The sequence below is a fragment of the Capra hircus genome, chromosome 3 (assembly GCF_001704415.2).
Source record: "Capra hircus breed San Clemente chromosome 3, ASM170441v1, whole genome shotgun sequence".
Lineage (NCBI taxonomy): Eukaryota > Metazoa > Chordata > Mammalia > Artiodactyla > Bovidae > Capra > Capra hircus.
The window spans coordinates 105,922,825-105,946,684 of record NC_030810.1 but is presented as its reverse complement, the minus strand read 5'-3'; the positions used below and the strand labels follow the sequence as shown (position 1 = coordinate 105,946,684).

At 56.8% G+C, this 23,860-nt stretch overlaps 1 protein-coding gene across 5 annotated transcripts; it reads right to left on the bottom strand.

Moving 5' to 3' along the window:
• BCAN (brevican) lies at nt 5,187–22,884 on the bottom strand. Of its 5 annotated transcripts, none has more exons than XM_018046296.1 (14): nt 22,680–22,884; nt 18,650–18,760; nt 17,588–17,962; nt 17,145–17,319; nt 16,717–16,844; nt 15,708–16,001; nt 13,549–13,782; nt 12,350–12,991; nt 8,854–8,961; nt 8,016–8,174; nt 7,331–7,413; nt 6,826–6,970; nt 6,042–6,232; nt 5,187–5,714 (listed from the first exon to the last, which is right to left on the bottom strand). In XM_018046296.1, exons 2-14 carry the CDS (start codon nt 18,738–18,740, stop codon nt 5,607–5,609), a joined length of 2,733 nt encoding a protein of 910 aa, XP_017901785.1. In that variant the 5' UTR covers nt 18,741–18,760; nt 22,680–22,884; the 3' UTR covers nt 5,187–5,606. The 5 variants fall into 5 exon arrangements, with proteins under 5 accessions (XP_017901785.1, XP_017901786.1, XP_017901783.1 ...); XM_018046297.1 differs by having other exon boundaries at nt 22,684–22,884; XM_018046294.1 differs by having other exon boundaries at nt 6,826–7,413.

Below are 23,860 nucleotides of genomic sequence, written 5' to 3'. Positions count from 1 at the left end.
GGAGTCCCAGGGGAGGGAACCAGGAGGCAGCTCCCGCCATCCCCCCACCCTCCCCAGCATGAGGACAAGTGGGAGGTTATTCTGGGGCCTCCTCTGGGTAAATATAGCCTCTGAACGGGGTGGGGGCAGGGTGGGGGGCCGGAGGTGGCTTCCTCGGTTTGTTTGGGGCACTTCCTTATAAGGCTGTGCAGGCCGAGGCGCCTGGGAGGGTGAGGTCAGGGGCTGAGTTATCCTTTCAGCCCAGCCTGATGCTGTCCCTGCCGCCCGGCTGCTGCCGCTGCCAGAGTCGCAGAGGAAATCAAAGGCCTGGGCTTTGGGCTCTGGCCAAGGGAGCTCAGAGTGTGGCCTCTTAAAGGGCCCCTTCAGCCTCATGTCTATGCGGGAGCCCAGTCTAGGGTGGGACAGGGGGTCTGTCCAGGGTCCTCTCAGAAAGTGATACCGGAGGCCTCGGTTTTCCCATCTGCACAGCACCGCTCAGACTGGGTCATTCCCTGGGGCTCCACGCAGCTGGGAGACCCGCAGCCTAGCCTCTACCCTTCCCACTGCACTGTCTACAACTCTTGCTCTGATCTCTCCCTGGTAGCTCCGCTGGTAAAGAATCCATCTGCAATGTAGGAGACCCTGCTTCAGTTCTTCAGTTCCTGGGTCAGGAAGAACCCCTTGGAGAAGGGAACAGCTATCAACACCAGTATCCTTGCCTGGAGAATCCCATGGACAGAGGAGCCTTTCGGGCTAGAGTCCATGGGGTTGCAAAGAGTCGGACACACTGAGTGACTTTCACTGGAGACCAAAGACTCAGAGTCCATTCATCGCTTCCCAGGGCCCTGGCGCCTCGGCTCCCCTCAGCTCCCCACTCTCTGCCCCTCCTTGGGGGACCAGCTGCTGCCACTCGACCCTGCGGCGTCACAGCTGCTGTCAGAAATGCCGTCCTGTTAGGCAGGCCTGGAGGAATGTGATTTAATTTCAGCTGGAATGTGCCCTCTGCGGCTGCCCCTAGAAAGGGGAGCAAATGGACACTAGGCCCACCTAAGCCCAGGAAACCTAAGAAGGCTCTGGGCTTGGGGACAGGCCCCTGGGTCCCTGCGAGGCCCCCGCTCCCACCCCAGAGGGAATGGTAAGCTGCAGGCGTCCTGTGAATGTCGCTCTGGTGGATCAAGGGAGGACCCAGCTGCCCGTTCCAAGGTCCTCAGGCCCACTTGGAAAAGGCAAAGGGGAATCTCAGTGAGCCACCAGGGAAGGGAATTTTTGGCTCAGGGGCAGGAAAAGAGACAGAATGGCCTCAGGTGAGGGCCCGAGGAGTCTGCGATCAGAAACAAGGAAAACACCGTCCTCTGTTTCCTCTTTGATGATCCAAAGATTCCACATCCACTCTCCATCCACCCTGGGGGCCCCTCTCCCTTCTCCCCTCCCTTTCTAACACAGCACCCCCACAGCCAGATCGTGTTTCTTTCCCAACATTTGAGAAGCAATAGACTCTGCCTCTTGCTCCCCGACCCTCGCCCCAACCCCACCAACCCGAGGTCTCCAACGTGGACACCCCTCCTGTAACCCCTCCTGTTTCTCGTGCTGTCACGTCTGGGCGCCCTCTTTCCCCCGAGGGACAGACCCCAGGCCCCAGAGTCCCAGGTCCGAGAGGCCCCTTCGGTCTTCTCCTCTTGCAGTCATAAGCTCCCCTCCCTGCAGCCCTTATTCAATCTCCCCACCCCCATGACTCAGCTGTGGCGCCAGAAATAAACCGAGGCAGGTGCCAGGGGGCCACTGTCGAGGAACCACCTCCCAGCAGCTGCGGGCTCAACTGCTGACAAGTGGAGCCCCAGGGCCCCAGGAGGGGTGGCTGGGAGACTTCAGTTTCAGGGGTGGGGAGATGTCTGACCCCCTCCTCCTTCCTCCCTGCTAAGGAGAGACACCCCCTCGCTGTCAGCCTCAAAGACCCCCTCTCCTTCCTGTCTCCCCCTTTCTGCCTCTCCTCATCTTCCACGCTTCCACTTCCTCCCCTCCCTCCTCCCTGGCTGCTTCCCAACTCTTGAATCCTTTGATCTCTCCTGGATTCCCTCTTTCCCTATTGGCCTCATTTGCCTGGAAGTTCTGTGTTGAAAGAGAACTTCAGTTTACCTTGATGGGGATAAAGGTGCAGATAGACATTCTTGCCAAGGATACTGAGAATCCTTAGATGCCACTTGGGGTCCAAAGAACATGGGCCTGGGGGTGTAGGCTGCTCCTTGGCTCCAGTCCAAAGTGATCAAGCAACAGGCTTCCCTCTGTTAACAGCTTCTAAAGACCTCGAGGAAGAATCATCAGGGAATAAACACAGAGGCCACAAGATCTACCCACTCAGACTGTTGACAAGAGCCTAGAGTCTTTCAGTGGGGAGTTTCCTCCCAGAGTTCTTCCTTCTCCCTCTTTGCTTTTCTCTCCTCTCCTTCCCAACCCTTTTCTCCTGCTCTGCCCCAGGCTTTCAGGTCTCCCTTAGCAGGAGGAAGCAGGCAGTTTTACAGGAGGCAGACAGGAAGTGAGATCTCAGGAAGGACCTCGAGCCTGGGGAACAGAGGAAGCTTTCCATTGCTGGAAGCCGGGTACCTGGACCCTCACTCCAGCCAGGGTCTGACTGCAACTCCTGGGGAAAGCTCTCCCGCCCACGGGGGTCTGACAGGCTGAGCATTTTTGGAAGTCTTTGGGAGCTACTGTGTCGCAGAAGGCAGCCAAGACAATGGGGCCCTGTCTCTCTCTGCACAGGAGACAGGCTCACAGACTGGGACAAAGGCCCCAGTGAGGTCAGGGCAGGGTGCGGGAGTCGGAGTGGGAGAGTGGGAGAGGAATGGGGAAGGGGGTGTGGGTCAGAGCAGCCTGAGCAAAGCCGGGGACTCTGGCGGATGGAGGACCTCTGGAAAACCCACCTCCCTGGGCTCTCCGGCCCATCCTCAATGCTCAAGCTCCTCATCTAGGCTGGACCTCCTCTCTCCATGTAGACCCAGACATCGTCCAACCTGCTTCAACCCCAGGGGAAAGGAAACCCTGTGGGGGACCCCATTTTAGACATGTGGGAAGGTGGCTGGGAGCCTAACCCCATATCCAGGGGCTTGGTCAGCTGTCTGCTGTGTCCTGGAGGCAGAGGTAGATACAGGTGGGTCCCTATTCGAGCTGCCCAAAGAGATGGGGCTGACACTCCATGAGGGGCCAAGTCCCCCTATTCAAGCCAAGAGAGGCCACACACACACACTGGTCCAAGGGTTAGTTTCTGTACAGGGTGCTGAGTCATCCCTAGACCAGCTCTCCCTTCCCCAGGAAGCCCAACAAAGCCAGGAGCAGGCTTCCGTTTCCGGCAGCCCTGCCTAAGCAGCTCAGCAGGTGTCAGGGGAAGAAGGGGTAGGATTCTCGCTCCAGCCCTATATCTACCTCTGAAACTCTCTTCATCCACCGATCAGTGATGGTGGATCCCTGCCTACTGCTGTCCTGGAGATTCAGAGAGAAATCTGATGAAAAGGCTGGGAAACCAAGGCCCCTTCCAGCTCACCACCAGGGTCTCTCGGGGAGATTCAACCTGCTACCTAAACTCTATCTCTGTGAGGATATGTTTCTCAGACAACCTCCCTTAAGAACCCGAGGACAGACACTGCCCCTTCCTCAGCCTTCTTTTCAGACCCCATCTTCAAAGGCCCACTTTGGCCTTGATCCACTTACAATTCCAGCTTAGTGCTCTTGACCTCCCTAACGGTGCAGTGCGTGGGCAACTGCAAGGTAATACAGGGTAAAGCGGGGTTCTGCTCTGGCCCCAGGATCATCTTCCCAGCAGCTCCATAAGGCACAGTTCCGCTCCCTAGCCATGCTAGGCTGGGTCACATGGGGAGGGCAGAGGCTGGGACAGGAGAGCCTGGGGTGAAGAGAGGAATGTGGTGCTTGGTGATAGGTAGGTCTGGGAGGCCGGTGCTGGCGTCTCAGAGATCAGCTGGCTTGGGGTTTACATACCTGGGGAAGGCCCAGCTAGGCAGGAATGGCCTGGGAGCCCCTAGCTGCCCCAAACAAGCACGTGTCTTTCTCTGTCCTCTTTCTCTTCTCTGGTCTCTTCATATCGCCCTCTCTAAACTTCTTGCTCCTCTGGATCTGTCTCCCTGTCCTTTAGTTTTGTCCGGTTTTACTGACTTCTACAAAAGGGGATAAGAAATGCCTGCTTGTATGAATGTGGTGCCACAGTGGGCACAAGCAGAAGTGTGTACACACGTGTATTCACGAGTGTGGCCAAGTGTGGTTAAGTGTGAGCAACGGCAGCAATAAGATTCACCCCCATCAGGAAGACAGACGGCATCCTAACACACTTTCACCAGGAGGCGCAAGAAGGCACAATTCAGTGCCCTGCGATGAGGTACACACACACACACACACACACACCACACACAGCCGGTCATTCTCTTTTCAGTGTTCAGAGAATGACCTCATCATCTCATTCTCCGCTGACTCACAGACCCCAGGGCCAGCTCAGCCTGGCCGGAAGTCCTCCCCTCCCCCTGTCCCTAGCCCCGCAGCCAGCCACCCCGCTTCTCTTCCAGGGCACTCCTCAGAAAGACAGATCCCCGGCGCCCCCTGGCGGTATCCTGGGACTCCTACAGGTCGGTTCCACGCACGCACGCGCACACTTGCACGCTCAGGCCGACGTGCCTGCAGCCGCAGCGCCATCTGCTGGCCACAGCCTACGGGCCTCGCGGGTCATTCCCCAGAGCCCTGCGGGAATGGGGAATCTTCTCTGTGCTTATCTTGTTTCCTTGTTCCCTGCATCTCTCCTGCTCGAATAGGCCTGCTTGAAGTGTAACCCCCTTCGTTCCCTTCACCCTCACACTCCTTGAGAGAACTCCCCTCTAGAACCTCAGAATGGGGATACCAGGCACCCACCTCTCTGTCTTCCTCTCTGAACCCTCAGCCCCTTTCTCCCCAGACTGAACTTCTCCAGTCTGCTTTACTGGACACTCCGGGCACTCCAGCTTCTTCCAAATATCCTTATGCTGTTTCCCAAACCCCGTGTTTCATTCATTCCATAAACACTGGATTATTCTGTGCCATGAACTCATATCCACTGACATCTTGACTTCACTGACCTTCAGAAACTAATACACACAGAAGGTCTATATATCCTGTGAGGCCCGGCCCAACTCCACTTTTTTCTCTCTCTTTTACACACACACAGGCATCAGACTTGCTTGGGCTCAAATGCAGCTTTATTTTCTGCTTGTTTTACAGGTACCCCATCCTGCAAACCCATTCTCTTGGGAAACTGAGAATGAGTGGGAACAGTGGCCTCCAGGGGAATGGAGGGGACAGGATGGCTGGCAAGGAGAGGGCAGTTGAGGCACTTAGAGACCTACTCAAGGCCCTGAGGGAAAAATCTGAGGCCCAGAATAGGAGTGAGAAGGCCTAAGGCAGGACTGGAGATGCCCAGATATTGATATTACAGAAAAAGCCAAAAGGATTTTTGGCCAACCCAGTATTTCCCAGAAGCCCCTCCAGGCACTGCCACGTGGACTTCAGCTGCACCCCTCTCCTGCTGTCACTCCCTGTGGCGGAAGAGCACGGGTCTAGGGAGGGTTGGTGGCAGAGGGCAGTGCCAGGGGCCTTGCCCCTTAGGGGCCTGGAGCAGGATTGGGAGAGGGGTTCAACCGTGCCTTCCAGTGCTCCACGAGCCTCCTCTGACGTCCTTCTTGGGCCTCTATTGGGCGCAGAGCTCGAGCCTGGGAAAGACACACACTCACCCTCCACCCCTGGGCTCCTTTTCTTTTCTCTTCTCAGAGTCTGCCCTCTCGTGTTCTTGCTCCTTGACCTCTGATCTCATCAAAACACTTTCCCTGGCTCAGCCCTTAAGAGCCCAGACTGTGGCTGCATAGTCTCAGACAGCAGCGCTGAAGGGGACCCCAAGAGCATTCAGCCCACCTCCTCTGTGCCCCAAGAGAGCGGTAGTGATGACTCCAAGTTTACCTAGCCAGCGACGGGCAGAGCTAGGACTGGAGCCCAAGGCTATATGGGCTAGTGTCTCCCACCTTTCTCCTCCTGGCACTCACAGGCCTGTGGGGCACACAGGAGATCTGGGGGGGCCCCCAGCGACCATTCTCCTGGCAGCGGATCAGCGGTAGGTTGCGCTGGGTCAGTCCCTCCCGGCACCGGTAACGAAGCACTGTGTCGACTTCATAGCGCAGCCGTGGGCGGCCAAATACCTGAGCCAGGGGCAGCTCTGGTGGGGGCCCACAGGACACTGCAGGGAGAACACAGTCAGGAACTGGGAACCCGGCTCGAACCGTCCCCAGAGCTGGGATGAAGGAGGAGAGGAGAAGGCCATGAGCTGACACACAAAGAGAGCAGGCGGCGGAAGGGCTTCCCTGCTAGCTCAGGGGCAGAGAAGCGCCTGCCCGGGCAGGAGACACGGGCCTGATCCCTAATCTGGGAAGGTCCCAAATGCTGCGGAGCAACTAAGTTCACCACAGCTACTGAGCCTGTGCTCCAGAACCCAGGAGCTGCAACTGCTGAAGCCGGCGCCGAGGGCCTGTGCTTCGCAATGAGAGAGGCCACAGTGCTCCTGCACTGCCGCAGAGAGCAGCCCCCTCACCGCAACTAGAGCACAGCCTGCCCAGCAGCAAAGACCCAGCGCGGCCAAAAACAAATACAAGGACAAAACCGTTTAAAAGAGCAGGGGTTCCTAGTGAGCCCGTCTGATTTGCTGTCCCGCCCATGCTCGCAGCCTGGGGCACATTTCCGATTCCTCAGCGTAGTTTTGCACGCTCCTCCTGCACACACATCAGTTCCAGGACTCCCTGACCCCCACCCCTCCTCCCCCTTGCCTGCCCTCACCCAGCCCCATCTTGCAGGTGTAGGACAGGTGGTAGTTGCAGGGAACATCACTCCATTGTCCCTGATCGTGCCACACCATAACCACGCAGTTCTCTCCGGACAGGAAGTAGCTGTCTGGCTGCCCAGGGTTCCAGTTCTCATAGAGCTGGGAGGGCGGGGGGAGGATGCAGGAGGTAGTGAGGCGCTCCAGCACCAGGAGCACGGGGAGGAACGGACCTGGAGGACTTGCGGAGAAGGGGGTCGAGGAGGGGCACAACAGAGGGAAGGCTAGAGGGGTGGGGAGTAGGGGACCCCAAAGGGAAAAAATGTCAGGGGGCTTGGGGGTAGGGGTAATGGGAACCAGATGAGAAGAAAAGAGAAGGGGACACAAGAAGAAGGGACAGGAAGAGGGAAAGGTACAGGGCCAGGAAAAGGAGACGGAGAGATGGGGGTCACTGGGGGTACAGGGTAGAAGTGCTTCGAAGAAACAACCTAGACCACGTGAGGGGCGGTCGGAACCTCTCACCAGGGGGACACCATCTGACCACAGGAAATCCCCTTCGATGGTCCTGTCGTTGAGCCCGATCCACTGGTACTCCCGGTATCTATCTGGGGAACAACCGTAGGAGACGAAAGTGTGCAGTGAGCTCCGCTGCCAGCAGAGGGCGGCCATTCCCCGTCACTGAGCGGTCTGTGGGCGCTCGCGGGGCAAGTCCCCGCAGCCCCAAATCCACGCTTCCCGGTATCCTTATTTCTCCCTCCAACCTCTGCACACGGGCAGGAAGGAAGACAGGGGCGTAGGGGTGAGGGAAGAGGAAAAATATCACTAGGGCTAGAAAAGGGAAACTCTGGAAAAAGTAAAAACTTTCAATAGCGTCAGAGTCGGGGAGAGTAGATGGAGGCAGGAGAGCCAGCGAGGTGGGGAGCGATTATAAACGAGCCCCCAAGGAACCACTAGGCTTATGCAGGAGTATTTTCTGCGTATTTCTCAGCCCTCCCCTGCCAGAAGCCCCACTGCCCACGTGTGGAGTGGGAAGGAGGGAGACAGGGAGGAAAAGTGAATGAATGAATGAGGTAAGCCAAGTAGTGAGCACCTGAATGAGTGTATAAGGGAGCTAATTAACACACGCTTTGACTGACTGATGAGTGAGTGAATGCGTGGGTGAGAGAACAGGTGGCGAGGGTCGCCTCCCTCCCTGTCCCCAGCCCACTGTTGATGAAGTCCTGCTCCTCCGGCGTGCCGATGCTGGCGAGGTGCGCGCCGTACATCCGGCACCTGTTCTCCGCCTCCTCCCAGCTCCTTCGGGTCGAGAAGTGCTTGTAGCAGGCGCCCTGGAAGGCGTCCCAACCGGGGCTGCAGAAGTGGAGGCCTGGGGCACAGAAGAGCAGGCAGCTTAGCGGGGAGGGCCCCAGAACTCTTGAGAGGCTGGGTCCCCAGACCGGGAGACTGGGCTCCTCCCACCGCCGCAGGCCGAGGGGGCGGGGCTGAGGGCGGGAGGGCGGCGCCCGAGAGCAAGCGCCGGGTTAGGAGCTGGCGGGATCTCGTGCAGGACGGCCCCATGCCTTCCTTCTCTGCAGCGAGCGAGACCCATGGTGAAGGCTGGAGTCCCGACCTGGGTCTCCGCCATCCTCCATCCGAAAGAAAAGCCGAGCCTTCCTCTCCTCCCAGGAGAATGGAGACCTACAAGTACTGACTGTGCCTGCCAAGTTCCAGGCTCACAGACTCCCCGAGAGAGTCATTTTTGGTTCCACTTAACAGATAAGGAAATTGAGGGTAGGCCTCAGAGAAGTTGTGTGATTTGTCTAAAATGGTAATTCATTATCTGCGTTTCCACCGCAGGAGGCCCAAGTTCATCCCTGGTAGGGAACCGAGATCCCGCCAGGCGCGCGGTGTGTCCAAGGGCAAGGACAACAAATGGAGGTTCATTAATGACAGGTCCAAAGGGGAAGTGTCCCCTTCCCCCTCCGCCCCCCTCCCCCAGAACTAGTGCACTGTGGCAGGGCCTAGGCTTCAGATCTCCCCCAACCACAGCCCCTCAACACACTCACCAACATCGCACAGGTCCCCCCCATAGCCAGGCAAACACAGGCAGCGGACCCCCTCCTCCTCCTCCAAGCACGTCCCGCCATTGTGGCAGGGGCTGGGGACACAGTCACCTGAGGGGGAGAGAAGTGAGGTGTGGCGGCAGGGGAGCGCCGCTCTGCAGCCAGCCCTCCAGCCCTGACTCCCGTGTCCTGGGGGCTGCCACAGCATCACAGTGTTTTCCCTGAAGCCTGAGTTCTGGGTTTCTCCTCTCCTCACTGCCCCCGTTTCAGCACCGGCTCAGTCCTATGCTGGTCACTGTCATGTCCGCCAGTGTGGGCTCTAACAGGGACCAAGGGGATGTGTCCAGGAAAGCTCTCAGGGTATAACTCCACCAAGGGGAAAGATATTGGGCTATCAGTCATGCATCCTGGACTCTCACCTAGCTTCTGGCTCTGCTGGGTGACACTGAGATGGTCACCTTACTTCTCTAGGTCTAGAGTTTAGTCCCCCAGCCCCTGTCATTGCGCCAGGTCTTAGCATGATTCTGTGTAGTCTACATAGGCTGGGTGGAACTGAAGGAGAGGAGAGTCACCATAGCAACAGTAAGCTGTGACCTGCCTTTTACTGCTTCTGAGACCTGATGCCGGGGTGCTCCGGGAGGGAGCTAACCCCCTCCTCCTGCTATCCATTGGGCAGTCAGGCCCAGAAGCTGCTGGGGGAAGATCCAATGTACTTCCCTCACTCTGTGCCCTCTCCTTCCCCACTGCCCCCAACCCATCCCAGGAATGGAGCCCAGTAGCTCGCCCTGTCCTGCAGCACTGCAACATTCTCTCAACATTATCCAACCTCTTTGCCTCTCCTTCTTATCTCTTCAGACTCTCCCCCCTCACCAGGCTCCCCTTCCCCCCTCCACCTGGGGCCTCCTGAAGGTTCCCCCAGCCTAGAAACCCTTTCAACTCCTTCCTTCCGGTTTCCTCTCCTCCAGGCAGTCTTCTTGGATTAACACACTACCCTGAAGGCCTGCAATCTGTTATCTAGGTCCAGCTCCAGCTGGCTAGGCCATCTGCCTCCTTTTCTGGACTCTCTCTCAGGATGCTGGGTGGCTGCCCCTACACTGGGCCTGGGTGCTGAAGGGGCTGACAAATTTGACTGTTTTCTGTTCCAGATGACTGGGAGAAGATGACCTCACAGACTGATGGGACAGGTCAGGCTTGTCAGCCCAGCTTGGGGCGGGACCTTCAGACCATGCCATCCACTCTTAGAGGCCAAGGCCAGGGCCCACAATGCTTCACTCTGGCCGGAGATCCCACTGCCTGGTGGGGATCAGAGCAGAGGTGGGGGAGGAGGAGCTGGAGTTGGTTCAAAGAATTTTTCTGGGATGACCTAGCTGTTTTGGGTAAAATGAATCAGCTGTTCCAGCACCACTCCCCCTGTCATCACCCCTTCTGCCAACAGTTTCTTCCAATCTGGTGTTGCTGCCTCCCAGGGCAAAGCAGGGAGGGGAGGGGTTTTACTTAACTCTTTAAGCACCAGGCCCTACAGAAGGTAGGAGTCCTGAACTCCCTTTCCATTCCTCACACTTTTCTGCTCCCCCTGTGGTCCTCTCTGCCCAACCCTCCAATCCTGGCGGACAAAGACTCTCAAACTTGGTCTGTGGAGTCCCACCCAAGCCAAAGTTCCCTCTCCCTGGCTGTGAGTGGCAGAACCTGACCAGGAGGGGAGGCTGTGTTGGCGGTGAAAGAACTTCTCAAGACTTTCTGGTATTCCCATCCCCCCACCCCTTTTGGATCAACTATTATACACACTCAGAAAGTTCTCCCTGCCTTCCTGCTGCAATAGCGGGCTGGAGGACCACTCACTCATCCCCCAGGTAGGGTAACTAAGACACCACTGATACTTCCAATGGTGCTCCTCTCCCACCAAAGCCCCTTCCTGCCCAACGCAGTACTGAACTCCAAGGCCAGTTGGGCAGGGAGCCAGTAGTCAAAATGCATGAGCCCAGGTGTGATGCAGAGACCCTGAGCCCACCCTAGACCATCTAGAAGAGTGGTCCTGGGACTAGGAGGATCCCAGCCTTCTCCAGAGATCTCCATGTGGAAATTCAGCCTTCACTGAATAGGTAGGGCTTCTTGCTCTCAGACCCCAAAACCAAACTCCCCATTCCCCCTCCCCCCACACTTTCCATCTTCCCCTGCTGATCTGTGTCTTCTCCAGCATTAGCAACTTTGAGATCCTTTGAGTTCAGGGAGGGTAAAATAGGGGGTGAGGGTAGTCATTAGCACAGGAGTTAGTGGAGGAGGGAGAGATCATGGGCCTGAAAGTGAGATTCCAACCCCCGTGGATGTTTGCAGGAGGGGAACAGGCTCTTGGGGCACCTGGATGCCAGGGAACGGCCTCCACGCTAGGATGTGCTCTCTCTGTCAGTACCCTGTGTGTGCAGCTCTAGATGGGGGCCAAGAGGATGGATCAGAAGCGAATACAAAGGGACATATACACACACACACACGCACACACTCTGGGCTGCAGAGGTTTCTCCCTGTCAGAAGTGAGGGACTACGACTCCCACACCCACATACTGACAGACAAAGACGTCTCTGGGGTAACGTGTAGATCTCAGGAGACAGGAAGGGAGGCAGAGACAAGCCTGAGGAGAGCATGAAGGAACAGCAAGGGGCTGTTAGACTGCTAGGACAGGAAAGGGTGCAGGCTGAAGGCAGAAAGGAAGAGGCACAAAGACACACAAAGACCCAGGGAGAGAGACAGAGAGACAGAGATGGAACCACAAGAAGCACCAAAGAGCTACCCAGCACACAAATCCATGGAATGAAAGGGGCAAACAGCTGGGGTTGGAGACAGAGGGTGCCAGAGTTCTGGTTATAAAGCAGTTTAATAGAGATTTATTTCCAAGGCTTGTTTCCATGAAACAGTTGAAAAAAGTACTTCATAGAAGTAGTTGCTTAAGGCTCTGTGGGGATAAGGGCTCTCCTGGACCCCAAAGGTTGAGAGGTGGGAACGGGACTCCAGGCTCCCTGATACCAGTGGGAGGCAGCTGAAGTGGGGAGGCATACAGGATGGGGAGGGAGCAGCAGGAGATGGGCCTGGGCCTTGAAGAATGCAAAAGGCTACGAGGGCACCCACTGAACAAGGCCTGAGGGTGCTCTGTGGGGCCAGTGAGATGTGAGTCACAGGTAGAGAACTGAGGCTAGGAAAAAGTTCCACGTGGTTGGTGGTGGGACTGGGGGTCACAGTGAGGATTTCAGAAACGGGGAGAGGTCACAGGGTGGGAGTCACGGAGTTGGGGGTTATAAGGTGAGAAGTCAGAGAGCTGGGATGGTAGTCACAAAGTGGGGCATCCAGGATTGGAAGCCTGCAGGTAGAGGTGGGTAGGAGAATGAAGGTAAAGGACGAGAGAGTCTGGGGCAATGGTGGGTTAAAGGACTATGGGTCAGGTGATCCAGAGCTGCAGGGGGAGGAAGAGGAGGAGGATAAGGAGGGAGGCTGAGCCTTGGGCAAAGTTACCTGATGAGGGGGCCACGGCCACTCCACCACGGCTGGCACTGTCAGTGGGCAGCACCGGCTGGGCACGCACTGAAGTCCCTGCTGGGACAGTTCTTCTGGAATTCTCTTCAGAGGGGCTCTCCAGATCCCTGGTATCCCCAGGGGCCCGTGTGGCTGGAAGCAGGGAAGGGGCACCCTCGGAGCTTCCTGTCTCCTCACTCTCTCCTCGAGGGGCCCCAGAGAGCTCAGGACCTCCAGTCTCCTCCTCTCTCTCTCTTGCCCCAACCGGAGTGGAAGGTGGTGGGGATGCCAGGTTCCCTTCCCTGGGAGTGGGCAGGGTCTTGGTGGGTGGCCCAAGGACCCTTGGAGGCCTGGGAGCCTCTGGGTCGTCATAGGGTGGTGGTGATGCACCAGGCTGGAGGGCAGCCCTCACTGGAGGGGATGCCTGGGTGAGTGACTCCTCTGGAGCTGGCTCAGTGGGGAGAGGGGCCTCTGGGTCCAGGCTGCTGAGCTCACTGGGCCAGGCCCACAGGCCCTCATCCTCCACCTCTTCTTCTTCCTCTTCTTTCTCTTCTTCACCCCTGTATTTCTCTTCTTGCTCCAACACCTTGCCTTCCTCTTCTGAGGACTCCAGAGGAGGCACAATGGATTGGGTTTCGAATTCTAGGCAAAGCACAGATGATTCAGCACCAGGGACAGCACCCGCCAGAGGACAGGAAGAAGGAAGGGGAAGCGGGGAGAGAAGTGGGGCTGGGGAGGGTGAGCCCTGGGGGAGAGGCAAGAGGCTGCCCTGGGGAGGAATTGTCTTTGCTCTGAACCAGAAGAATTTCAACCAGAGCTGCAATATTGAGGCAACACTTGAGAAGGCTCTGAGAGCTGTCATTAGTCCAGGAAAACCTGGTGGTTGCAGCTCCCTCTACCAGTCTGTTGAAATTCTGTTTATTTTGGGTAGGTGATGGGGGGAGGGACCAAAGAAAGGAGATCCTTCCTTCCCAAAGGGCAGCTCCTTAGTCCAAGCATCTCCAGACCTAGCTATTTGGGAGTGGGCTCTGCTGGAAAGGCAAAGGTTGGGAGAGGGACAAGGGCGGTGCCTTGCACTACTGTGCTGTTGAGAGGGCAGAGCCACAGTGGGGACAACCCCGGCCTCAGCCCAGGCCAGCCCCTTCTGCTGCTAACTTCTTCCAGGCAAAGACAACCCCAGGATGAGAGATTTGAGTTACCTAGGAGGGTTCTAGGGGCCTCCGCTGGGTCTTCTGGAGTGGAGCTTCCACCACCTCCATCCTCTATAATGGGAATGGAGTAGATGGCTCCTCGGGACTCGCTTTCCACAGCTTCCTGGGGCAGCTTCAGTTCCTCCAGGGTCTCAGTCACTGTGACAATGGATTCCAGTGCATCAGAGGCCGGGTCAGAGCCTGGGTTGGCTGCCTCAGGGATGGCAGAAGGCTGGGCAGAGTCTGCGGCAGAAGGAAAGTGCCAGTGGGAGGTTAGAGAGGTGGCTCTCCCCCCAACCCAGGCCTGTATGTGAGGGCTCTGGGTTAGATTCAGAGATCATGGAATTCTCTTAATTCTCTCTCATCCTCTCTGTGGAGCACTCACGGAGCCCAGGGAGCACCCCAGGACTTCATCACTCATTCCTCAAGCATTAACCAAGTGTCCACTAGGCACCACGCCAAGCAATCTCCTGGGCACTGGGGACAGAGTGCAGAGCCAAATAGCATGATTCCTGCCCCTACAGAATTCATTATATTCTAGATACAGATAAGCAAATAAACATACATTATAATTTTACCATCTAAAGAACAATTACGCAGAGTAAGGAGATGGGAAGTACTGCTTTAGATAGACTGGTGAAGAAAGGCTCAGGAGAGAAGTCAGCCCTTGGAGACAGAAGGATGAACAGAACAGCCTCAGCACTGTGGGACCCTGGGTTTGGGGCAAGATGTGAAGGATCCCAGTTATTCTAAGACTTTAGAAGTGGATGGGGACAGGCTGCCATCACCACAGGAGAGCTGAAGGACAGAGAACAGGGAGGACATTCCACCATCACCACCAGACTATCTCAGTGTTGGGGCAAAAGGGCAAAGGATGAGCAGATGTATCATTTCAGGATCTGCTCTCTGCAAATAACCAGAGGTTTAGAATGAATTGACTTGTCCCTGGGGAAGGGAACCAAGAGCAGAAAACCAATGAAGGGAAGGTGGAATTGGGCTAGGAAAAGCCCTGGGGGCTGTCCTTGCTCAGCCACACTGTCACCTGCTCATACCAGACAAGCAAACCTGTGCCCTAGGCCGCTTCTGTCCCCACCTGCTCCCCACTCTAGTCATTCTCTTCCCTAGCCCCGTCTCCTGATTCAGTTCTTCTTTCCATTTCATCCCAGAATAGTGCCTGGCACATAATTATAATCAGTGTTAGAAGTGTTAGCTACTGTTATTATAATTATCATCATCACCATTATCCATGTTCCAGTAAGCCTATTCAGATGGACCTGTCTTCCTGTGGACTTGACTTCCCTACTCCGCCCAGACTCAGGCCAAAGCTGTCTGGAGATCAGTCCCAGTGGAAGTAAAGCTTTTCTCCTAGTCTTTCGTCATGCTGGGAGGGAGACATCTTGTCTTCAGTTAGACGGGGGCTCCCATGGCAGAAGTTGCATCTTCCTCCTTCAGACCAGGGGCTCCCTGAGGGTAAAGACTGTTTCTTCTCCCCCCATTTCTGCCTCCAGCAGAAATACCAGTACTAGTACGATTGAAGTACCAGTACTACTGAAGGCTCCCAGCTGGGGCAAGGACTCAGATACTCTGTGGCAACGCCTCCCTGACTGTCAGTCACCCTTGGCCTGGGCCCTGTGCCTCCCCTCTAGCTCTCAGTATAAGACGCGGGCAGAAAGCCATCTCTACACCCAACTGTCCTTAAGGATCTGCTCCCTGTGAGGGGTGGGGGATTACGTCTGTCCATCAGTATTTGGTGTTAAAGAGTTGATACCTTCAAGCTTAAGCTGAAGGCTCTGGAAACCCCACTGAGGGCTCTGAGGATATTTGGTTAACTGAAGTGGATTACTCCTTGGATTCAGAGAATGTTGGTCATCTCTGCTCTGTTCATGAGCTGACCAGAGATGGAGACATGATTGGCAGCCAAATAGGGGAGAGGCAGTGTTGCAACAGAAAGAGCAAGGCAAGAACTACTGATGTGAGGGCAGCTTAGGCAATGCGGAGAGGTAAGCCCTCCTTGAGGCCACACAGACCAAGTCAGAGGGCACTGCCTGCAGCACCAGGAGACAAATGGCAAAGACCCAAGAGAAACTGGTCAGGGCCGAGGTGGAACTGGAGGGCTCGACTCTGCCTGCCTGAGATTGGTCTCAGCCTCTGCAAGGGAGTGGGCTCACCTCGGAAGCAGTAGACGTTGAAGCGGCTGTGCTTGTTGGGGAAGCCGGTCTGGTTGGGGAAGAGGAAGAGAGTCTTGACACCAGGGAGGCCCCCACCACAGCGCTGGCTGGGAGTGACGATGGGGTAGCGCACACTGCCATCAGCCAGCCAGCCAGGGCTGCAGCGGTCCAGGCCACCATCCCAGGCTGCATACAGCTGGCCGGTGGTTGCAATCTTAGCACCCCGCTCCTGGCAGTATGTCCGTGCCTCCTCCAAGGTCAGCTTGTCTGGAGGGGCACCCAGGAACAGCTCTCCTGGGGAGGAAGAAGAGGCTGGGTTACCAGGAAGGTAGCTCCTTCCATCCGGGGCTCCCACTGGGACTCTGGGTGAGCTCCTCTGGGCCTCAGTTTCCTCATCTGTGACATGGAGCCCATCGCCCTACTTCACAGGATCGAAGTCTTGATAGAACCTTAGGATGGATAACACTGCTCAAAGGAACCTGGCCCAACTTCCTCATTCTGCAAAGAAGGAAACTGAGGCTCAAAGATGCTAAAATGTAAAGAGATGTATGGAACCTTCTGGTGGGTCAGATGGTAAAGAATCAGCCTGCAATGGGGGAGACTCGGGTTTGATCCCTGGAACAGGAAGATCCCCTGGAGAAGGGAATGGCTACTCACTCCAGTATTCTTGCTTGGAGAATCCCATGCACAGAGGAGCCTAGTGGGCTATATAGTGCATGGGGTCGCAAAGAGTCGGACACAACTGAGCCACTAACACTGGTTATCCGCCAAAGAGATGTATAGCAGGTGGCAGCAGAGTCAAACTCAGTCTCCTATCTCAGCCACCTGTCTGGAGGCTTTGGCCGTGAACCTGTCTCTATGACCGTGTTTGGAGAGAGGGACACTGTTTCCCTTACTCCTGGCTGCACACTTAAACACAGCATGGTAAGGTCCAGCAGAGGCCCAGGAGGACCTAAGGGCAGCCCCGGAGAGGGGTCTCTTCCCCTGGGAACCTCCCACCCCCAATCACCATTTAGTTCTTCAGCATAACAGTAAACATCATAGAGGTCATCCGGGTCGACCACTCCGTAGTTCCGGACCCCAGGGAAGCCATCCATGTCTCCATAACAGGCCTCTCGTGGCGTCTGGATGGGATACCTGGGGCGGAGGTACAAATGCCTTCACCAGGAGACGTTCCATGGTGACCCCCCCCCCCAATCACATTGCTTTCAGTGCAGCCAAGTGTCGTCTCAGCTCTGCAGAAATGCACCCCCGCCAGCACACGGTCCTAACCCGCCCGTCGCAGACCAACTTCATCTCCCACAGGCAGGGAGCCCTATATGGCCCGCCTGAGGCAGCAGCCGGTAGCCCCTGGTAGAACCAGAAGCCATAGCCCTCTCAGAAACAAAAGCCCCCTCAGAAACAACTAGAAATTCGTGGTCGACAGCCCCAGCCCACCTCACGGTCTGGTCGGACAGCCAGCCAGCGTCACACTGTTCATAGCCCCCGAGGTAGGCGGCGTAGAGCTGCTCCGGAGTGGCGATTCGGGCTCCGATGCGGGCACAGGCCTCCTGGGCCCCAGTGAAGGAGAAAGCGTAGCGGGCAGAGCCCTCCCGGTAGAGAAAGACGACCCCTGAGGGGCAGAGAGGACCCTGAGGCGGGATCACCCAGCACACTGACTTCCCCTTACCCTCCTTGTCACTCCCCTGTAGACAAAGGGTAAAGTCCAGATTGCGCTCGCTCTATAGCATGAGGGACTTAATTTAGATTGTGGGTAGAATTTTCCTTCACCTGAAGAAAGAAAGGAGGAAAACTTTTCCAATTCGGTCTGCGCCTTCTAGGTGTCTGCTTCCGCCCCACACAGTGGGCTCCCCTCCCGCTCTCCGTCTCCGACCTCTCACCTTTGACCTTGACCTCCACAGCGTCGCTGCTGTCGTCGATGCCATGCTGGACCTCGCAGCGGTAAATGCCTGAGTCGTTGGGCCGCAGCTCGCTCAGCACCAGGGAGACGTCGGTGAGTGACGCCGGGTAGGCAGGCAGTGCCACGCGGAACCGGTAGGCCTCGCTCACCTTGACGCGTAGGCCCCGCGCCACTAGCACCTCGGCCTCCCGGCCGCCGGACAGGAAGGTCCACTTAACCCGCGGGGAGCCCTGCGCGGCCCGGCGGCTCGGCGACGGCCGCAGGTAGTGGACGTGGCATGGGATGGTGAGGGCGCCGCCCAGCACGCCCTGCAGCGGCGCGTCGCCCGCGATGCGCACGCGGAAGGCCCTGTCCTCTGTGGACGGGCGGAGCCGGCTGGAATTTCGCGTTGTAGATCTGCCGCGCCCACCCCCGGGGTTTCTAAGCCCCGCCCCAGGACCCCGACGCCCCGCCCCTGGGTTCTCGTAACCCCGCCCCCTGCCCTCCCAGGAACTCAGGGCTCCGGCCGGTGAGTCCTGCAAACTCACCTGTAGGTCCCCCAGGCCCACCTCTCAGGGTCGACAGACCCGTCCACAAAGTCAGCTAGTTTTGCCCCCAGAGCCTCCCAGTACCACCCTAGGATTCCTGGGCCCCACTCTGGGTCCTCAAGCCTCACCCCTGGGTCCTGCAACCCTCTTCTCAAAATTTCCCTAGCCTGTTCCCTTCAGAGCCCCTTTCTGCATTTCTCCCAGTTCCGTCCCTGTTCAGCCTCGCAGCCCCATTCATCGTCCCGGAGTGTCCTCCATCCTCCACCCTGGAGACCGACAGCCTTGTACCTAGTGCCCCACCCCAGCCCTACTCCCCAAATTCCATCACCCTATCAAGGGCCCACAAATCGTCCCTGATTTTCAAGTGTCCCTGCACAGGCCCTCCCCGACAGTGCTCCCAGTTCCTCCCTGGTCCCTTGAGGCTGACAGAGGTTGCTTAGGGCTGGACAAGAGGCTCCTTCCTACTGCAGGGGAGATGTAGGAGACAAACGGTGGCCCTGAGTGGGGCTGCTTACCTGAGCTGTCTCCTTCCAGAGCATCAGCCAAGGCCGAAGGGATCCAGGCCAGAACCAGGGCTGCCAGGAGGGGCAGGAACAGTGGGGCCATGCTGCAGGATGAGGGAGGGACTGGAGGAGGAAAGATGGGGTTAGACCTCAGGATGGACTTCTGACTCCCCACCGGATCCACATGGATCATACATGTCCTGACTCCAGGAGCCCACTGTCCCCACCTCACTATTTATTAACACTACTTCTGATCCCTGTCTCCCCCGAGGGGATTCTTATTCAGAACCAAGACCTGGGTGCTGTCAGCTCACCATGTGACTTCAGGCAAGTTCTTTACTCTCATTAAGCCTTTATTTTCTTACTTGTAAAGGAGCACCATTACTACCACTTCACAGGTTGTGATGAGGCTATGTGCTTTGAGAGTGCATTCCATCAAAAAAGAAAAACAACAAAAACAAATAAACCCTGCATACAGTAAGAGCTCAACACGTGCTTATGGCATATAGCATAATGGCAGATGCTGTTATGCTTAGAGTCCCCTCTGTCCCTCCCAGGGCCAGACTTCTTTCGGCCCTCCTCCTCCCACAATACCCATCCAACCTTTCCTCCCGATACCTTCCTCCCTAGCTTCCTCCAGGAAGACTTCCTAGACTAAACCCAGGCAATGTACAGCTTCTCTCCAGTCTAACCCCTCCTTGACCTCCCCCGTCTACACTGCACCATTACTTATAAGGAAACTCTTCTCTTTACCCCCAAGCATCCTCCACCCCCTCCTCCTTGGCTGCCTTCTCCCTCCTTCCCAGGCTTTCCTTTCTGCCTGGCACGGGCTTTCCCACCGGATCTCCTGGCTCAGAAACCAGCTGGGACAAAGCCCCTGTCTCTGCTAGTCTGGCCTCCATCCAGCCTCTTCCTCCCCCCACACAAGCACCAGGCTAAGGGGGATGTGTGAGAATAAATGAGAGGGACCATTTCCCATCTGCCTTTGGCCATCAGAAGCTCTGAGAACTCAGACTATTCCTCCGAAAATCTCAAGGCACTTATTACACTCTCATAATGGATGGATGGGGGTGGGACATTGAGAAAGGGGCTCAGAGAGGGATAGGGTTGAAACTGAGTCCCCAGTGAAACCAAGTCAAGTACCAGGCCAGTGTGCCCCAAGGAGGGAAGGCTGCAGAGCTAACTTCATTTTTAATGGTTGGCCTAGCCTCAAAAGAGCATGGAGTCCCAAACTGCCATGGAATAGGCCAGGGGTGCAGCAGAAGAGATGAAGGTTAGACAATAAGCAAGACTTCCTTGACATCAGGCTTCTTCCCACTGGCTACTCCCCATCTTCCCTGACCAATCAGGCTCTGCCCTTGTATATATATATCCCATTTCCCGAGGCTGAGCTGATAGGAAATTACCCTCTTCTCCAAGATCCTCCTAAAGATCCCAGATCCTCCTAAGGACACCTCCCCACCACTGTGATCTCCGTTTCCCTGAGTGTGGCTGGGCATCATTTCCTCAGGGGTAGAGGTGTGGGTGGAATGGCAGGAGCCAGATACCCAGAGACTCTCTTTGACCTTTGAGAGGGAGGAGGTTCTTGTTGGGACCCAATCAGAGGATGCTGGGAGCAGCTCTGGGCATGGGAGCACTTGAGAGGACTGCTTTCTGGGGTTGGAGAGGGGACCATTTGGCATGAACAGTCAGTGCCTGCCGGGTGCTTGGGAGACTGTTTTGCCAGGCCTTTGAGCTGTGCCAGGTCCTGAGCTAGGCCCCTCTCTGGCGCCTTCCCTCCCCTCTCTCTGGGCTAGAGCTGGAGCTACTCACAGCTCTTTGACGGGCGGCCCAGAAACCCATATAGTTGGAGCCACTCTGGGACCAACACCCTAGAACCTCCTTTCACCCCTGTTATGTAGGTGGGGAAATGAGTGGAGAAAGTCTGAAGCTGATGAGTACCTGGATGCGCTGACTCATGGAGGGTATCCCACCCCTACCTCCAGGATTGGGAGTCACCGATTAGCAAGGCCAAGAGGGTGGCCCTGATTATGCGGTTCTCAGGAGCAGAGAGTCCTACACACCTCCCACCCCCTCACCAGTCCCACCAAGCTTGGGCCTCAGCCCCTTCCTGGAATAGCCAGGAGTCCTGAGAAAACTTAAGCATCCCCTCTTTTGGTCCCAGACTTAGCCCGCAGCAGGGAAGACTCAGGGATCCAAGCCTTAGTCTCCATCCCACGCATCCTCCCACCTCCGTTCCATCTTCTCATCCTCCAGAGCTGGACACACCACTCCATCTCTATCCTCAGGAGCTCAGCAGTCTTCCTGTCCTTTCCCCTGATGCCACACCATTCCTCCGCTCCAGCTTCTGGATTTCTGCCCTTGTGCTGAGTTTCCCCAGCTGTTTGGGAAACTTCCCTCATGTTACATTACCATTTCTGTCTGACGATGGATGTCTATCCCCTCACAGGCTTCATAAATCCAGTCCACAGAAAGTCAAGACCAGGCTGTGTGTGCTGTGTGTGTGCACCCAACGCCCACCATCTCCATGCTGAATGTCCACCGGCTGGCAGTTCAAGGTCTGCCCCATAGGAACTGAGCTCCAGTGCTCAGCAGAGTCAGCAGGGATGAACAGGAGGCCGAACTTTGGTCACCTCAGGAGGGAAGCTTTCAGGTATCCCCTTTGAGGCCATGTGAGGGGCAACAGGAACCTACACAATATGAGTGAGTCCTTAACAAGGCCTACAGGAGTAATTGCAGTCATTGTAAAAAATAGGCCTATTTATTGGAAGCACAACTAATAATATGATTAGCAACATCGCCGGCTGAGCTGTTGTGTAGTATAAAACCTGACATGTGGGTGATGCTGTTATCAACGGCAGTTAGCCATTACAGCATAGGCACTGGTAATACTTGGGGTGGGCCTGTGGGTAACAGTGTCCCTCGATCTCAGTGGTGTTACCTGGAATAGGAATAACACAGATACTAATGGTGCTAATAAAATTGATGGCAAATCTTAGTCCTGTTAGAACCCAGTGGGCTGAGCTATTCTGATAGGAAGGGAGTATGGACATACTTGATGGGGGAGGGGAGTGCTTCCCAGCCCAACAGCAGTGCTGGGAAGGAAAACAGGAGTGGTAGCTGGAATTCCAGCTGACAGTTTCTGACCGTCTACCTGAGCCAGGCCTCTTAACTAAAGGCTTCCCATGTGTGCCTGTGTGCGTGCTAAGTTGCTTCCAGTACTATCTGACTCTTTGCGACCCCATGGACTGCAGCCTGCCAGGCTCCTCTGTCCATGGGATTGTCCAGGCAAGAATTTTGGAGTGAGTTGCCATGCCCTCCTCCAGGGGCTCTTCCCCACCCCTTCTCTCTTATGGAACCCTTCTCTCTTATGTCTCCTGCATTGGCAGGCGAGTTCTTTACCACTGGTGCCATCTGGGAAGTCTTTTCCATGCATAACCTCAACTTTAAGAAAAATACTCTTTAGGCCTTACATCAATGAGGAATCTGAGGTTCAGGGAGGTCAACTAACTTGCCCAAGGTCACTTAGCAAGTAAGCTGGGATTCCATTTCTAGTGGGCGCCAGGACCACCCAATACAGAGGCTCCTGTCGGCTGTCGCGCGAGCTACGAGGAGGTACCCCTAGGGCGGCCGGCCCCGGCTCCTCCCGCTCTGCTGCCTGCAGCGTGGGTACCCAGCGGCGGGGGATGAAGGTCGGAAATTGGCCGTGGTGCTGGGACTGGAGCCCGCAGCAGGGAAGACGCGAGAACCCAGAGGGGCGTTCCCATGAGCCCGCGGGCTCGAGGGGGCTGCGGGTTAGCCTGCAAGCAGCAATGGGGGTGCCAGCGGCAGAGCTGGAGACGGCAGGATGGCAGCAGGGGCCGTGGGCGCTCCGAGCTGGCCGACAGCGGACCTCGCCGAGGTGTCAAGGGTCTGCGGGGTGAGCGCGCCGGGGCCGCGAGAGGCAAAGGCAGAGGGGTCGGGGGCGCAGACCGCAGGGCAGCCGCCGGGAGCGCCCTTCTCTCTCCCTCCCGCGGGGAGGCCGGGATGCCGTCACACTCACCTACCGACAGGCAGCTGAGGACCGGGGTGCGGGTGCGGCACCGCGAAGTTTGCCGCCTCCTCTGGGGGTCTCCTCTGGGTCCACGGCTCGGTCCTGCAGCTGCAGCCGAGACTGCGGCGGGGACTGCGCGGGCGCGAGGAGAGGCTGGGCCCGCAAGACGCTCGGAAGAGGGCGCCGGGCCGCCGGGCGCCGCACAAAACCCCCTTTCTTTCCCCCCGCCCCCGCCCCGCCCTTCCTCGAAGCCAACCCCTGCCCCCGGGATGGGAACGCGGGGGGCTCGGGAAGATCACGCGACTCGCTGCCTTCTCTGCATCGGTTCCCGGCGGCCGCCGCCGCGAGAGCAAGGACGAGCGAAGTAGGACATCGTCCTGAGGATGAGAAGCCGAAGACTTGGAGCAGAGAGGGAGGGAGGGAAGGCAGAAGGGGCGGGCAGGGAGCGCTCGCGATCTACAGGATGATGTTGCAGCTGGAGGGATGGAAGTTAGACTGTCTGAGGGACTTCCCGTTTTCAGGGGGAGAGGAGGAGGGACTCAGCCAGTAGAGAAAAGGATGAAGGGAGAATGGGAGGGAGGCTTTGCTCCTGGAGAGACATCACACGTATAAGTGGGGGAGGGAATCTCTCTTTTGGAGGCAGGATCAGGTGCAAGTGACCTTAACCACCTCCCTGGAGGAAGCTCTGATTGGGTTTTGTCTTCCGTGATGTTTCCACACCCTGCACAGAGGAGGAGCTGACTTTGCAGCTGGAGGGATGGAGGTTAGGTAGCAGATTCATGGGTTAAGGAAAGCAAGTCAGGACCTCTCTAGACATGGAGGAGGGGACGTGGCACTGAGAGCGGACATTACTGGTCATGCAAACCAATGTGCAAAATGCAGGCGTTGCTGGGAGCCCAGACGGCCCACAGGCCAGAGCTGTCGCTGATGAATGCACAGCCTGGTGCCAAGGGGTGGGCCTTGAGAGTTGCCCAGAGGCTGGGGACTCCTCAGCGCCCAGAATACCAATGACACCCCCTCCACAGCTCCAGAGCCTCTGCCTCCCTCTTCTTTCCCAGGCTTTCTCTCCCCTTCTCTCCTCCTTCCTGGGATTCCAGGTGAAGTCCATGGTACGGACTGTGGGCAGGACAGCCAGACGCCTGGATTCTCTCCCCTGGATACCAGGGAAGGCATTGAGGATAGATTGTCAG

Excerpts from the sequence above, each read along its gene's own strand:
- BCAN (XM_018046294.1), bottom strand. The coding sequence starts at position 18,740 with ATGGCCCCACTGTTCCTGCCCCTCCTGGCAGCCCTGGTTCTGGCCTGG. Across the intron at positions 12,992-13,548 it reads GGCCCCTAGAACCCTCCTAG|AATTCGAAACCCAATCCATT; the intron begins GTAACTCAAATC and ends TGCTTTGCCTAG. Across the intron at positions 5,715-6,041 it reads CCTGTGTGCCCCACAGGCCT|GCTCGAGCTCTGCGCCCAAT; the intron begins GTGAGTGCCAGG and ends TGTCTTTCCCAG.